Source organism: Heterocephalus glaber, unplaced genomic scaffold (assembly GCF_053883595.1).
Source record: "Heterocephalus glaber isolate CG9 unplaced genomic scaffold, H.glaber_assembly_v1.0 deba00000331, whole genome shotgun sequence".
NCBI classification, from domain to species: domain Eukaryota; kingdom Metazoa; phylum Chordata; class Mammalia; order Rodentia; family Bathyergidae; genus Heterocephalus; species Heterocephalus glaber.
The window spans coordinates 28307479-28323657 of NW_028258142.1; the positions used below are offsets into that span (position 1 = coordinate 28307479).

At 34.5% G+C, this 16179-nt stretch overlaps 1 protein-coding gene across 8 annotated transcripts in view; it reads right to left on the reverse strand.

The window, feature by feature from the left end:
• Positions 1 to 16179, reverse strand: part of Dcc (DCC netrin 1 receptor) — a 1202110-nt gene that overhangs the window by 116831 nt on the left and 1069100 nt on the right. For 7 of the 8 annotated variants that reach the window (XM_004855173.3, XM_021236635.2, XM_021236638.2 and 4 more), the window contains 2 exons: positions 9996 to 10091; positions 4443 to 4675 (listed from right to left, as the gene is read on the reverse strand). In XM_004855173.3, coding sequence (XP_004855230.1) covers positions 4443 to 4675; positions 9996 to 10091 — 329 coding nt within the window. The remainder of the gene's footprint in view (positions 1 to 4442; positions 4676 to 9995; positions 10092 to 16179) is intronic. The other variant, XM_004855172.3, reaches the window with a different exon arrangement.

The window sequence follows — 16179 nt, forward strand, 5'->3', positions numbered from 1 at the left end:
GAATCTTATCTTAATAAAACCAGTCTCTTTGTGCTGCACTGGAATTTAGGATGCCACTAAGCAATATAATCTTTATTTATGGTCTAGAAAAACAGATTGACATTTACAAATACCCTGAACTTACTCATTTTCTCTGGAAACTTGTAGAAGGCTACTGGTTATTTTAAATCATTAATCCTAGAAATACTTTGGAAATTTGTGGCCAGTTAGTTTTGAGAATAGGATACTCAGGCAGTGTCTCTCTGAGCCTTACCCCCTCATCTATACAGTGGAGATAATCATAGAATTGATCTCATAGCATTAAAGCGTGACATGAATTAAAAGATAGTGCCTGGCTCAGAGTAGGTCTTAATGGTAGCTACAATATTTCATGCAGTGTCTTACATTATATATAGTTTTAGACATGAGTTAAATTCCTTTTTGAGTTGTATCTTGAGGAATGAGATTGAGTCATGCAGAACTCTTTTCTGTAACATTAATGGTATACCTAATAAGCCCAGTCGACTGTCAATGAATCCATTTTGAATAGAAATTCATGTAAAACTGCATGTGATTAAACACTTGATAGAAAAGAAATCATAGAAAATCCTTTTTTTTTTTTTTTTTTTTTTTTTTTTTTTTAGGAAAGCCAAAGCAGGGTTTTAGACAATCAAAACATAAGTGTAAGGATTATGGCTTGATTTGGGCATAAACAATGTGTAAGGGTATTTTTGTGAGGAGAGCCCTACATGATCCTATCAGATCAGCTGAGTCTAGCTTCAATGGATTAGTTACAACCCTTCCTATGTCTTCCTCAAGGAACATGCACACATATATTAACACTCTTCACTATGAAGATTGTTATTTATTCTTTTTATAGTATGAGTATCTGTATCATATGGATTAAAATGACACTAAATTAACTGATATAACAATATATAGGATATAGTGAAGTCAACTCTTGAGCCCAGATCATTTGATTTCATGTATTTTTAAAATTTTGTGTGTGCCTTACCTATCTTATAAAGTTAACATGGGAAAAAAGAGTAAGTAATAGATAAGACAGTGGCTTGAAAAGTACAAACCAAAGAATCTGATACCTTACTTATAAAATGTATATCTTTCTGGTAGACCAGATATCTTCTTCATTTATGCTTCCCACTCCAACCCATCTGACTGTTTCCTTTCCTCTAACCCTCCTTACCTCAGATGTGGATGAAGAATAGTGTGTGTGTGTGTGTGTGTATGTGTGTAGGAAGGTGATATATTAGAAACTGAAACCTTCCATTCTTGCTGAAAGTATGGAGTGCATGTCTTTAATCTGTTGAGAAGGTTCTGTTCTACTTCTAGTCTCCTGATAGCTTTTACCATGAATACCTGTAGAATTTAGTCCAATATTTTTTCTCCAACTACTGACAGGATCATATGGCTTTTTCCTTTCCTCTGTTAAAATAATGACTTTTGGGGGTGGATCTTCCAATGCTGAACCAACACTGTCATCCCTATAACAAAACCACTTTCCACATCCTGCCAGATCTGACTTCCAATAGTTTGTTTTGTTAAACAAATTTCTATCTATGTTCATACTTTTTTCTTCTATTATCTTTATCCAGTTTTAGGATTAGCACGATGTTGAGTTCCTAAAATGAGGGGAGAAGTGTTCTTTCTTTTTTTCTGCTTTAATTGTTTGATATAATTTATCAGTTAAAATGTATATGAGCCTGCTGCTGTCATATAGGTAGGTTTTCAAACTAGGAATATACTTTCTTTAATAGGTGCTATTCAAATTTTATATTTCCTCCAGAGTTAGTTTCATTCATTTGTCTTCCAACTTCTTAGAAGTTGTAAAATTTATTTCAAAAAAGATTTTTGTAATATGCTTTCTATATCCTTTTAAATTCTGTAAAATCTGTGGTAATGTCTCCTAGATCTTGATATTGTAATTTTAAAAATGTATAATTGATATTGTGTAACAGGAAAAAAAGGTCTAAAGTTGCAGGGGAAGTGGGAGGGGTAGGGGAAAGGAAAAAAGGGAAAAGAAAAAATATGAGAAAAGGAAAAAAATGGCAACAAAGTCTTTGCAAATAGGGAAGGGTGGAGGGGGTGAAGGGAGGGCAGGAGAAGGGGAAAACAAATAAGAACCAAGATACTCATTTAATGGTACAAGATCCCAATGATGAATGTAACTGCATTTTATACCTAAAATGTACCAATAAACTTAATGGGAAAAAAATAAAATAAAAGGTAATAAAAGTTACAAAATAAGTTTAGAAAAAATTTTAAAAAAAGAAACTGAAACCTTCTTCAGGGAAGATGATAAGAAAAGAAACAGTTAAAATCTTTTTGGATTGCATCTCTTTTTACAGGAATTCTTTGTGAGACACAATAATTCTGTGTCTGCTATACTAACTTATTCAACTGAAATTGTTTTCCTCAAGAAATTTTGGAGCTCAAACCATTTTGCAGAAAGCAATCATTGTCCTTTGGAACATTTCACATTCTGGCAAAGAAGCCATGGCTATTCTGTGAAATGAATGTATCTACAAAGTACCAACAATTATGAATATAAAAATTTTAAAATGGAAAAAGTAGTCTTTTAAAGGTATTCTTGGAATTGAGTAATCTATATATAAAGAGATATTTTTCATACTCTCATGTTTTCTTGGTTGTCTTTTCTGATAATATTGTCTTTATTTATGGGTGTGCTGAGTCCTAAAATCTAATACTGTAAGGAGATAGATGGGGTACTTATGATGTATTTTATGTCAATGATAATATTTGGACTTGCCTGGAGAGATTTTCAAAGTCTACCAGAGGAACATTACCAAAGAAAACTGTTTATGATTTCAACTAAAATTGACTTATGATGAAATGTGCATTTTATGCCATTTAAAGGTTGAAAGACCATAGAGGCAGATCCAGTATGACTACAGAAAGAGAGAGACAACTTATAGAATTATTAGTGGGATTTTGCTATTGTCTCTAGGGTTGGAGTCAGAAATTCCCAAAGATGGAAATTTCATCTTCCACCACATCACTACCAGATTGAGGCTAGATTAAGGGAAGCGGTGGTTGAGCAAAAAAGACATTACACAAAATATGTACATTCTTGCTGAGAACTACCACAGTATAGAGGTAAAAGCAGAGACAAAAGGGGATATGAAGAATCTGGAGGGCCCGCATTGAGCTATTTGATTCTTTGGTTGTCCTGTGACATATATATTCTTATTTTAAAGCTTTCTTTTTCCCCTAAATCTTCACTTTGAGAATCATTAAAATCATAAATCTTATATATTTTTCCAGATATTAACTCACTTGAATAACTTAGGACTTCTTTCAAACATATCTACTGAACTAAGAGCATATCTCATTTCAAAATTTCCCATAATATATTAAGAAAACCAAAATGTATTTTTTGATTTCAAAATAAACTATCTCTTGATTCAGAACCAGAATAGGTACACATACTTGGCAAGTACTTTGTAATCACTTGTGTATTGCCCATATATGCTACTATTGTGTCAGGTTTAGGAGGTGACACGATAGTCTCCATTGTCTGTTTTTTTTTTTTGGTGTTGCCAAAGTTGACTGGTAGAAATTTGAAAAAGGTAATGACAGTGGCTCAAATATATCCCTAAGGAGCTCTTACAAGGGTTTTGAGATGACTCAGCGATGACAAGAATAGGGGCTCTTGTGATTCATATTAGTTCTAGGGGATTTTCTTTACTACAGGAGGGTGGTTTCAAGACTAAATGTGGAAGTCAATGGTGCAGTGGTGGTGAACCTATGGCACACATGTTATTTGTTTATCTTTTAAGACTAAAGATGTTCATGTATGAGTTGTTTTTTCTAAACTAAAACCTCAGTATTCAGGTTTAATTGCAGAGTTTGCACTTTGCAAGAAATAAGTAGGATTTGTGTTGCATTTTGGGCAATCATCTCTAAAATATTTGCCATCACCGATAGAGTACTTTCTAAAGATGGTATAAAAATACCTTCATGATATCTACTCTTAGTCGTATTCACTGATATACTGGTCTCTTTGATATTAATGAGAATAACTTCGGTGTCAATGTACATTTCTGATGGAAAGAAAAATATCAAAATCTATCTAGAAAATATTCTTAGATATCTGCTATTTTCAAAAAAGGAAAATGACATTTCCCCATATAAAATCAAATTACTGATAGAAACCTAATATATAATGAAATTCAAACAGCATTTTGTAGCTCTTACTGTATTTCTACCTCACTCTAAATTTGTTTCTTATGAACTAATTATCTCATACTAATTTTAGAAACTGAGTTACTGAAATGTTTTGTTTTCCCATGTAAAATCTCATTATCTCTTTAGCAAACTGACTCATGGTAGTCCAGAAAAAATGTATATATCAGAAAAAAATGTATATTTCAGAAAAAAATGGCAGTTCATTTTAAATTTCATGCAATCAATTACAACTTTACCTTGTACTTGGCACTGGCAGAAAAGCTGGTCCTCCACCGGACGGTGTACAGCCGTACTTCAGATGATTTTTGGTTTTTAGGGACAGAGTTGTCTGCCCAGCTGACCCTCACAGCCTCATGAGTAAGAGCCACAGCTTGCACACCTACTGGTGGGAGCATGGGGGTGGAGAGATCTGGGACGGAGGTGGGGAAATCATCAAGCAAAGGGTAATAGTCAACTGGGTCAGTGGGATCTGGGTTAAAAACCCATAAAATGAAACAAACACATAAGTACATAAATAAAAGCATTAAAAATAAATATCAGTGGTAACACATCACAATGAGTTAAATGCATGGTAATAATGATGAGAGGGAACATGAGAAGAACAGAAAAAAATGCAATTAATTTAATGAGAAAACACATCAGCAACAGTATTTCTATGTCACAAAAAAACGATATTTCTATACTTATCTCCTTATTTTTTTATCAATTTGGCTATCACTTCTGGTTATATATTACCAGTCTATATTTGTTGCTATATTCTACTTTACTACTTAAAAGACACAGTACAACATTTATCAATTTTATTACTATATAGATGACTTAAAACAGCAAGATAAAATTATGCTTCTGGCTTATTTCCTCCTGCAAAGGAAATCAATGCTTGTTGAAAATCTGGGTTATTTTCCTTCTCATTCTCTAATTTGATGATTAAGTTTCTGTAATACTTTCATTATTGTTTAGTTCAAGTCTCTATAAATGCTGTTTAGGCACAAACAATAAAGAACAAAGCACCTTGACATCCAAACAAACCTGTGTATAGTTGTAAGTACATAAAATCAGAGTGACCAAGTTCATGTGCTCACAAGGTCAATTGATATTTGGTAATTAGGGTTCAGGTCACAAAAGGTTTGCTAGGTTGTACTACTTTAGAAGAGGGGTATTAGTGTCATGTTACCCACCTGCTCAGAGTAATTAGCTCTGATCTCAGTGTATCATTTGATGCTCCTAATTCTAAAATTCTGAGTTCAGGGGGCAAACCTTTTACTTATTGGATGGGAAGACAAAATTACTACCTATAAATTGATGAGATTTGCACCAAGGTATAGAAATGCTCTGATCCATAACATGACAGAGATCTGCAGGATGATGTGTGTGCTTTTACAAAGTTCTCCAATTAAAAAACCCTTGGGCTTATTTTCACCTAGAGCAGTGCTGAGATTTTTCTGGCAATGGTAATAGTCCAATAGGAGCATTTAAATTTTGACTTACTATATTTACATTTAAAAAATGAATCTTTATATTATGTAATATGAATTTTCAGTAACAAAATAAAAAGGAGATGTGTAGTACAGCACTCAGGGTTGGCATATGATGCCATTTAGGGAGATGAGACCTGTTAAAATGGAATGTTTGCAGTGGTGTATAAACTGTTTTTTTTTTTTTCTTTCTAAACAACCTAATTCAAAGCTGAGCACTTGCTGGCTGCTTCTGATGATTACTGCACTTTGTCCACTGCATTTCAAATCCCTATCCCCTATTCATCACTCTGTTTTTCTGATTAATTATTTAGTATATTACCAGGTTACTGGTCTGTGGAGCAAAATATAAAACTGAAAAAAAAAACAGAGAGAGAGAAAGAGAAAGAGAGAGAGAGAGAGAGAGAGAGAGAGAGAGAGAGAGAGAGAGAGAGAATACGAATGAAAGAGATATTTAAAATTTAATGACAGCCCAGGCTTTCTGTATTTCTTTTGATGTCTCTTTTTATTAAGGACTCCTTTAAACCCAAATGAATTTATGAAATGATGAAGAAACAGAAAACACTGCAGCCTCCACAAGGATCCAAATCATTCATCAAGTTTGTGTGGCAGTAAAAGGTATTTTTGCCAAACTAGAGCAGGTACTGCCTCTCTTTTTTTCTATTCTTAGCTGGCTTTATAAGCATTTTATACACACATGTGGGGGGAGTATTTTAATTTATAAATTCATTTTTTACTTACCTATGAGACTACCCTTTTTATTGTTTCTTTAATATAGTTTTGTTGTTAAACATATATTAACTTTATATTTCCTATGTTAGACTTTGAAATGTAGGGATTCTCCAAGAAATTGTAATAGTCAATTCTTTTTTTTTAGGATAGTATAATATTCTTGACTATTATCGTTGGGTTTCTTAGAGTCAATTTCAGAATGCTTTGCTTAAATTTCCAGCAATATTATCAGTTAGTATTTATCAGTACTTAGAAACTCCAGAAACTTCTATTTTGGCCAAGTGTTTCTCTGCTGTGCAGGGAGCAATTTTTTCAGTTGTGGCTTTCCTTTCTACTCACCATTTCCTCTAGAACTGTGCTAACACAATAACCACTAGTTACATGTACTATTTAATTAAAAATTAAAAAATTAAATTCCTTCTTATCTTGCACTAGTCAATTTCATGTATCCCATAGCTACAAAAGTCCTATGCCTCCCATACTGAATAAAGCAGATCTACAGCATTTCTAACAAAGCAGAACATCCTGGTGCATAGCAAGCATTATTATGAACACACATGACACATACTGCAGTCTTGTAGTCTCTGATCAGAAACTTGAATAATTAATTTAAAACATTCTTTTGCCACTAAACCACTCAGGTTTTGTTCTTTTTCCTATTTGCTGCTTTGTGTGTTGCTCTTTTTCAGTGGCTACATCCAAAAGAGTAAACACATAAATATATAGTCGCAAACCTTTTGTTAAGGAAAAAACCTTACTCAATTCCTAATAGATATTTTAGTAAAAGACCACTAATTTCTTGGGATCATATTTATCTTTGAAATGAACTTTAAAGATCATAACATAGTTTTACACCTGGATCATACTTCATTTGAACATTGATAAAACAGGTAAGGATAGAGAAAGACCAACTACACACTTCACTGTTTCTCCAATTTTTATGTGCCTTTTTCCTTTCTCAATGTTTAACTGTCTTGTTCTTGGAAAAACAGGGAATAAGAGGCTTAAAGTAAGAATGAAACCCAGACTGCCCTTCTGGTAGGCAGAACCCTCAGCAGATCAAATAACGAGTCTGAGATTCCCAGTCTGAGATGAGGCTCCAGAGCCCACCAATTCTATATGAGCACATGTGTGTAGAAAGCTCAAGAGTACGATGCTTTCTTTAGCGTGATACTTTTATTGCTTCTGATACATTTTGTATTTACTTTATGCTGGCCTTCTTCCAAGACTGCTCATGGGAATACTTTGCAGAAGCTCAAAGACAGAGAATGTCTTTTACATGGCATTCTGGCATATTTATTGATAGAGTTTATCCCAAAACCTTAACCTTTGATTTCATTTATTTGTCCTTTGTTCTCCATGATGTGTGGAAACATAATAAAATAATTCTTCCATTTCAGGAAACGTCTGTTCTTTTGCTTTGGAGACGGCTTGCTTCAAATATTCCTTTCCAACTCATTGAAGGCTTTTTTCTGAATAAGAAAACTGCTTACCCAATTTACAATTTTAGTATGATGCATTTCTCAGATCAATTATGTTTAGAGTCATCTTATGAAAAAAATTGTCTTATAGGTTACTGGTGTTTTAGAAATCACTCTGGGAATGCCATATGTTGAGAATTAGAGAATGGCATGAAATGCACAGGGAAAGAACTTGGTAATACTTCCAATGGTAATTTCCAGACAACTTACCCATCAATTAATTTGAATTTTATAATGTTATTCCTACTAATCTCTATTGGAAAACTGATTTTAACAGGTTACCACTGTTGGCTTTCCTTGTGGGCTTTAATTTTGGTTAAAAATAAAAGAGTTTTGAGAGTCAGGCCTCAGTAAAAATTTGTGTGGCCTGATCACAGCTGAAAGTCACACCAATGAGCAGCTCCTCAGCATCTTCACCATAGGCAGGAAAAAAATGCCTTACTAAACAAAAAGTATGGTGAACATTGGAATAGTCAAATTGACTTGCTGTCTTTTGAAGATCCTTGCTTCCTGCAGAGCAAGGGAGCTAAGGGAAGTGAAAACTCCAGAAACTTGCTGCCCATCATGTTATCTCTCAGTTTCCATATGAGGCTGCAAATGTCCACATCCTCCTCATCCTGAAGACAACATGTTTGATAGTAAATATTCTCTAAGGCAATCCTTCTAATTAGTCTTCCTGAGATATGAGAAGGCCTTCTGAGGGCATAATGGAAGATACTATCATCTCCAAAATAAATAAATATATTGGCATGTACCCCAGTTTTGCATCACAATTTGGGCAGATCTCATTCAGTGAAACCAATGGCCAAAATTCAAAGAGATACAAATAACTACCTTGTCTTACAAGAAAATTGGGTTGAAATCAATATATTGATGGTATGTGGCAGCACATAACAATTGTTAGTTAATAAAATAATCACAATTTTAAAGCAGTCTATAAATGGAGCTTGTGGGTTTTGGAAAACAAAATACATGAAGTTTACATTAATGTAGGCAGTGGCAGAAACTACAGCATCTCACCATTTATTTTCTAACCATTTATGCCTCCTCATCTGGACTTTATTTTTTATTAGTACATATTTGTGACACATCATGAATACATTCACCATGGGGACTTGGTATGCATACATATCACATCTTAATCCTTTGGACTTACACTCCAGTAATTTTCATACCCTCTGGTGCTTGCTACTGAATCTGGTGCTTACTTTCTCAGATGCTTTAATTTCATTAAGATAAAAATAAGTTAAACGAGGCCCAAGGAGTATAGATTTGGGGAGGGATGTGGGTTTAAAGTATTAAGTAAGTGAAATGAATTTCATGAATTATATTTCCAGATTTCATACAAAGTCTGTTGGTTATTAGATGGTAAGTGATCATTCAGCTTCACAGAGGTATACTCATTCTATTTTGGAGTAAGCCCTGCCTTCCTAACAAATAGCCTCCCTCCATAAATGGCTTAGATCTCACCTTTTCACCCATCTCTTTTTCAGTTTCTTGAACTCCTTTATTCTCATGTGCAGCCTTTAGAGTTCAGCTTGCATAAGGATTGTAAAACTGACTTTGAAGCAGCCAATCCCTTTCATTCCAGACACCTCTGGCACTGCAAAGGTGACCTACAGGCTTGGCTCAGGAAGAAGCAACCTGTGACTCACTGTAATCCAAACCAGCTCCCAGAAGAGAGCTCATCCTTGTCATCTTAGCTTGAAGGACCATGTGCAAAGGAGAAAGGGTTCAGGCATTTGGCAACCTATAATTGGGGACTTTCTGCCTAAGTGGCATTGATATGAGATGAAACGAGGTGCTAGAAGAATGAAGACTCACACCAGGACACCAAATCTATGAAGCTACTGAGCTCCAAGTTCTTTACACCCATGTACTAATTTGTACACTGTCATCTCATTTAATTTTGAAAGCCAAAGAATGAGAAAGCATTGTGTGCATATGTATACCCACATACATAAAAAGGTTTGGAAGATAACTACACATATTTTTCAAGTTCTTTCTTTATTTATATATTTTTTTGCTTCAGTTTCTCTTTTTTCACCATAACTCAAACACTGACTACCTTGTCACAAGAGGCTTAACGATTTTCACTCACCTGTTATAGATCTGGTGGTGGCACTTTCATACAGAGGAACGCCTTCTCCTGCATTGTTAAAAGCTTTTAGGGAGATTACATAATGGGAACTTGACTCTGGAGAAAAACAGAAACAATTTGAACATGGTTTTATTCAGTGTACTGAAATACTCAGGGTAAACATTTTCCTGAAAACAAATTTAATATAATCTATTAAGTAAATTGCTGTTTGAAAATAAGTGCACTGAATTCTGGGAAGAATGTGGCAGCAATGGCAATAAAATTTTTGATCTTCCCAAATCCCCATATAAAAAGCAACTGAATGACAAGAACAGAAAATCAAAAGCATTTAGATATTCACCACAAAACTAGATGAAATGCCAACCCCAAAATATAAGTGGATGTGCACAACCAATGAATAGCTTTATCATTTGGGTGTTATCCACATCTGTGTAGGGAAAGCCAAAGGCAAGCATCAAACTCAAATACAGGATAGTTCCAAAATAGCAGTCAGGCAGTGCTGGAAAGCATAGCAGACCAGTTTGAGAACAGCAATTATAAATGCTGAAAACTTAGCTACAATGTCTCTTCTTCAGGTCAGTGCCCAAATTGTGGACAGACGACTAGAAATAGATAGAAAGATCTCAGCAGAACCAAAGTAACCCAAATAAAAAGGTGAGACAGTCCAGATAAAAGTAGAAGAGAGGCCATGGAAATTCTGATCCAAGGTTTCATGGATTTTAATGTATGTCAGGAGTGGGCAAATTTATCTATATATGACCCAGATATGTAAATGTTTTAATTCTGAAAATCATAGTGCCTGTATCGCTGTTTATTCTTGTTTGTTTGTTTGTGTACTAATCTTCAAAAATGGAAAAACTATTCTTGGTTCAGTGGGGAAAACAGAAAAACAGGACCTGGGCCTGGTTTCATCTGTCCCCTGTAGTTTGCTGAAACCAAGTTTATTGAAAAAGCTATCTGAATTTCTTGAAGTGCAGAGAAACAATTCACATAAATGGGAACAACAAAAAGTATTCAGGTAAAAATTCTGTAAGAAATTATCACAAGAAAAAAATAACATAGGGAAGTAGTAAGGCTGTTCATTGGTTGTGTGTACGCATGATTCTGATAGAAAAGTACACACACACAAAAATGAAAGTAGAACCAAAATACATAAGAAAAATAAATCAAAACTACAATTTGAAATTTCAAAATGAAATAAATAATGTAAGGAAATGATACTAAATATAAAAGAACAACATAAACCAGAATTAGAAAAACTCAAAATGAGATGGAATAACTTAAGATAAAGTTATATCTAAAAAATTATATTTTAAAAATAAAAAGTAACAATGAACAAAGTAGAACAACAAGTAGAAAACGAAAATACAAGGCAAAAAGAAATTAAGAAAGGGTTAGAAGTGTATTTGGGAGAGAGTGCCAAATATACAGTTAGAGAAAGAAGATCCAACACATACATAATGGGAATCACTGGGGAAGAAAAACAAAAAGAAAGGGAACAGAATAAATACATTTTAAAAATTCATTTCACTGACAATGTTTTTCGCAAGTGGAGAAAAATAATATATGACATATAAGAAGAATTAGATCATCGTCAGGCTTTTGGACCACAATATTTTATTTCAGAAGGAATCAGCATGATTATTTGTAGATACTCTAGATCATTGGTGGTGAACCTATGGCACACAATGTGGCAATGGGCTGTTTGTATCATTGAAAGCTCTGTTTGCAGTCACTGCTCAGATAATAAAATGTAACTTAAAAATTTTATAGTCAACACATTTAACTGTAAAGACAGAGGGTTCAGTCAAGCTGTTATTCACTTGCAAGCAATTAGGAAGTACTGTCCTCTAGAACAACTGGAAGATGAGCTTCAGATATCCAAAATGACAAGAGGAGACATTGACCTAATAGGTAGCTGATGAAAAATAACTTAAAACAGCTAAGGATGAGTGTAAGGGAGGGGTAAAAAGGGATTTTAATTTATAATGGCTGCATGTTCTGATGCAATAGTAATAAAAGATTAAGAAAGAATAGGGATAGTCTAATAAAACAAATGTTTTAATAATTATTACTGATATGGTGATCCTTTATTATTGTAGTTGTAAGACTAATGCACTATGGTATACAACAAAGAGGCAAACATGAGAAATTCTGATTCTATCATCCTTTCTGTCCTTGAGAACCAGATTTTTGTGTGGCTGAAAGGACATACAGATGTAACATAGAAGAGGTTAAATAAAGTCTGATCCTCTTAAAATTTAAACTGAAAAGGTACTTTTTCTGTGTTCTGGCTCTATTCACTGCAAAAGTCTAGAAACACTGACTCAATAGAAACAACTATCCCTATTATGCAGACTATGGTTTTGAAAACAATTATTTCTCAATATATAAGAAACAAGGGCTTCTTGAAGAACTGGTGAACTCAAAGTTTAAGGTAGGAAACATGCCAAGAGAGCCTGAAACATTTTGACATACAGAAGGATCAGAGCAATCAATCCAATGAATCATATCAATGGATCCTATTACCAAGGATCAAGACTATCTGTGCATAAAGCTAAGCATTGCAATGTATTAAACCCATTGGATATGCATGAATACATGAATTCATAAAGGTGTTTTCAAGAATAATAACAGTAGGTCATTTCTAAAGTTGATAGAGAATCAACTTGCTATCTTAAAAACTAATTAAAGGACCTTGGATTTAGTTCAGTTATTCCACCACCTGCCTTGCAAATGCAGGGACCAGAGTTCAATACCAGGTACCCCCCAAAAGAACCCCACTAATTTAAAAGCAAATATTTTTTATGACTTTCCTAAATAAACTTCATCAAGATATAAACAAATATCATAGGATGGGAAGCCCCTCTTTAGAACATTATCACACAAATAAAGTCAAATGACACAATACTGCTATTTTGAAGCCCCAGTGAATGAATGGATCCAAGCATGATGCACTAATAGTTGCTAAGATAAGAACGTGACATCTAGATACTAGGTATTTCTTGATGAAAGAATAAACTGTTCTCTAGAGTCTTGTCAAAGGCTTCAACTCATTTATTAGAATAACAAAGCTTTGAAAATGAGTGCATTTAGCTCTAATTAGTGATCTCTGAAAATCGAGTAGATGGATTTTTCTTCAAGAAACATATATATGACCTAAATACTAGTGTTAAAAATATTGCCATTCTAAACAATAATGACCCCAAAACCACAAATATAGCAAGCAGATTAGAATAAGATTTCATCTAAAATACTTAAAGAACTTTCATGCAGTGAATTGATTACCCTCCACAAAGAATATTCCCTTTTTAAATATTTATATTATCTAGCTACTTTCCTATTAAGAAAGTAATAAATCAGCAAATGTAAAATGTTCATTGAGATGCAAGACGATTTGTAAAAAGATAGACCTCTATAATCAGGTTACTAACTTAATTCTCGGTACTGAAAAAAATAAGAGTACATAAAATTAAGCAACAAAGAATCGGGTAGAGCTTAAAAATACTATAAGAGTTTAGGGTCCTAGAAAATTAGTGAGCAATTAGGTCATGAAATAAAAATTCTCAGCTGATATGAACTTTAAACTGCTTGTGGAGAAAGGTAGGACTTAAAATAGAAAGATGATAGGAAGTAGAAATATTTTGGGGAAAGAGATGGAAAAATGGTGAAAATCCATGTAGATAGGCTAGCAGCATGCACCTCTATCAGGACAAATATCCTTTCTAGTTTTCACAGTAGAGACTATCTGATTTTAAACATATGATTCATCTACACAAAGAGAATAAAAACATTTTATATTAGATTTGAGCCTAATGAAATATGAAATTTTTTTTTGTGGTTCAAATTCCATTCAGTTCAACCTAATACATTTATATATTTGCATTTGCCAAGGTATTTCTCAAAGGACGGAAAATGAGATCAGGAATTCCAAAATCTAATGCTTAGGAGCTAGAGTTATTTGTTTTGTAGTTTACTGTAGTTTTGTAATGAGGGAAAGGGAAAAAACGAAGGGGGCGGGGAGAGAGCTAGATTTGCCTATAGTCTATAGAAGACGGCAGGGCAGAAAGACTCTTGGGAGTTACATGATTCATCTAGAAAACGAAACCACTGTTCAGACATAAGATATTATTAGCACAAGAAAGACATACTCCACGTTGTCAGATTTTCTGGAAATCTAGATTTCCATTTCATGTGAAATCAACACATTTCTATGTATTACCTGAGAATTTAAATGAGTCAAATAAACCTACACTTGGAAAACAAAATGTATCCCTGGACTGAATCCAGGCCTGCTATGGTTTGGCTATTGAGTGTTCCCCAAAGGTTTGTATATAAAGGCTCAGTCCCCAGAGTGACAGTGCCCATAAGAGATGAGGAACAGTGTGACCTTCTTCAGTGAATATGTCCTCCTTAGGTGAGGACCCTGGTACCCCGGGGTGGCCCCTCCCCAGTCTGAGATATAATTGCTTGCTTCCATCTACATACAGGACAACTGTTACCATCCACACCATGAGTGACAGAGCCACCAGGTGGCTGCAGAGCTTATGTTATGCTGCTTGGGCTCTCTGCTGCTTGGGGCATTTCATTGTTATTATGTGAAGCTAATACACAGGCCTGTGGCCACTGGTCTACAACTTCAGAGAGGTTCTGACATGCATAAACACACACAAATGCATACATGTGTGGAAAAATAGACATTGACCCTTTCTCAGTCAAGATATCAACCACAATATCAACATCAACAAATCGAAAACTTTATACCTCTTGGTAAGGAGAGCAGAAATAAAACAATAAAACAGGTGCTCATTTCTGCAAGGAAATTGGATAAGACTGTCTTAGATTCATATGTCCAATTCGGATGATAATTGAGAATTAAGAATATCATACTTGATCAAGCGCTTTAGCTTACTACTCAGGTAGCAGGGGAAGTTTACAGAACTGTCCATGAAACACTTGATTCATGTCTTGATCTTCGTTCTCACCTTCCAGCTGTCCAGTTCATATCTTTTTTAACAACATACCCATTAAAGCTTCTATAGTATTATTGTATTATTGCCCTTCAGTCTTTTGGAGTGTATATTTCTCATTTTTAAAAAATGAAAAGAAAATGTATTTTAACTGATTCATTCTCACTGTACTGGTTTAAATTCGCACTTCAATCTGAGTAACAATAACGTGTATGTCATCAAGGTGCTGCGTGGTTCCTGAACAGTATCCATCATTTCTTTATCCACCTCCAATAAATGCGAGGTGAGGGTTACTCCAGTATAGATCTTGCTAATACTGACACTCATCAAATCTCTAGTCCTCTTTGTAAAGTCAGTTCTTTCATTTAATGTTTGGCCATGGCACAGAGTGTGCTAGGACAAAAGCCTGGCATCTTACCATTTCCTAGCTGTTGAGCCAATGAATTATACCAATCACTCATTTCCACAAATCCTCACTATCTGTGCACACCCCAGGGAGGATCATCCTTAAATTTAAATAAGAGATGATAACGAGGGCTTAGCTTTGAGACATGTAATTGAATTGAAAGGGCATTAAGAATATTGCCTAGAGGTAGAAGGGATCTTGGAAACTTCTTAGCCTGGTATTTTCCAATTGTCCATTAGTAATTTGAGTCTCAGGAGAGTTCACTAACTTTATAAAAAAAACAACCAGAATTACCTGAATAGAAAGTGAATCTACAACACCTCTAACTGCCTTTCCAAAGTGGTTTTTGGGTATGCTCTTCACACTTTACCTCCCCATAGACATCTTTTGGGCTCACTCTGTCCTCTGCATTGTACTTTTGTAAACCTATATTTTGAATCTACTGAGGAAACAATAGGATTTTCTTTTTCCTGTTCCATTAACCTTTATCCTTTGCTGAATCTGCCTGAATAACAATACAAATGTTACTCATTTTATTGCCTAACTAGTGGACAGTGAGCTACATTGCTTCAATCTCTTTTTATGTAGTGATAGAGGCATCTTTGAATGTGTTTTGATGGAGAAGACACTTTAAGAGAGAATTGGGAGCAACGGAGAATGTGGGTTCTCTCCACTTACATAAGAAATGTGTAATTTACAATTCCACCACTAGAGGGCAATGTGGAACTATTTTCTTGCACATGCTCAGAGCTCTTAAACTTTAAATCACAAGAGTTGCCTAGAATTGCTGCCTCTATGGAAGTATCAA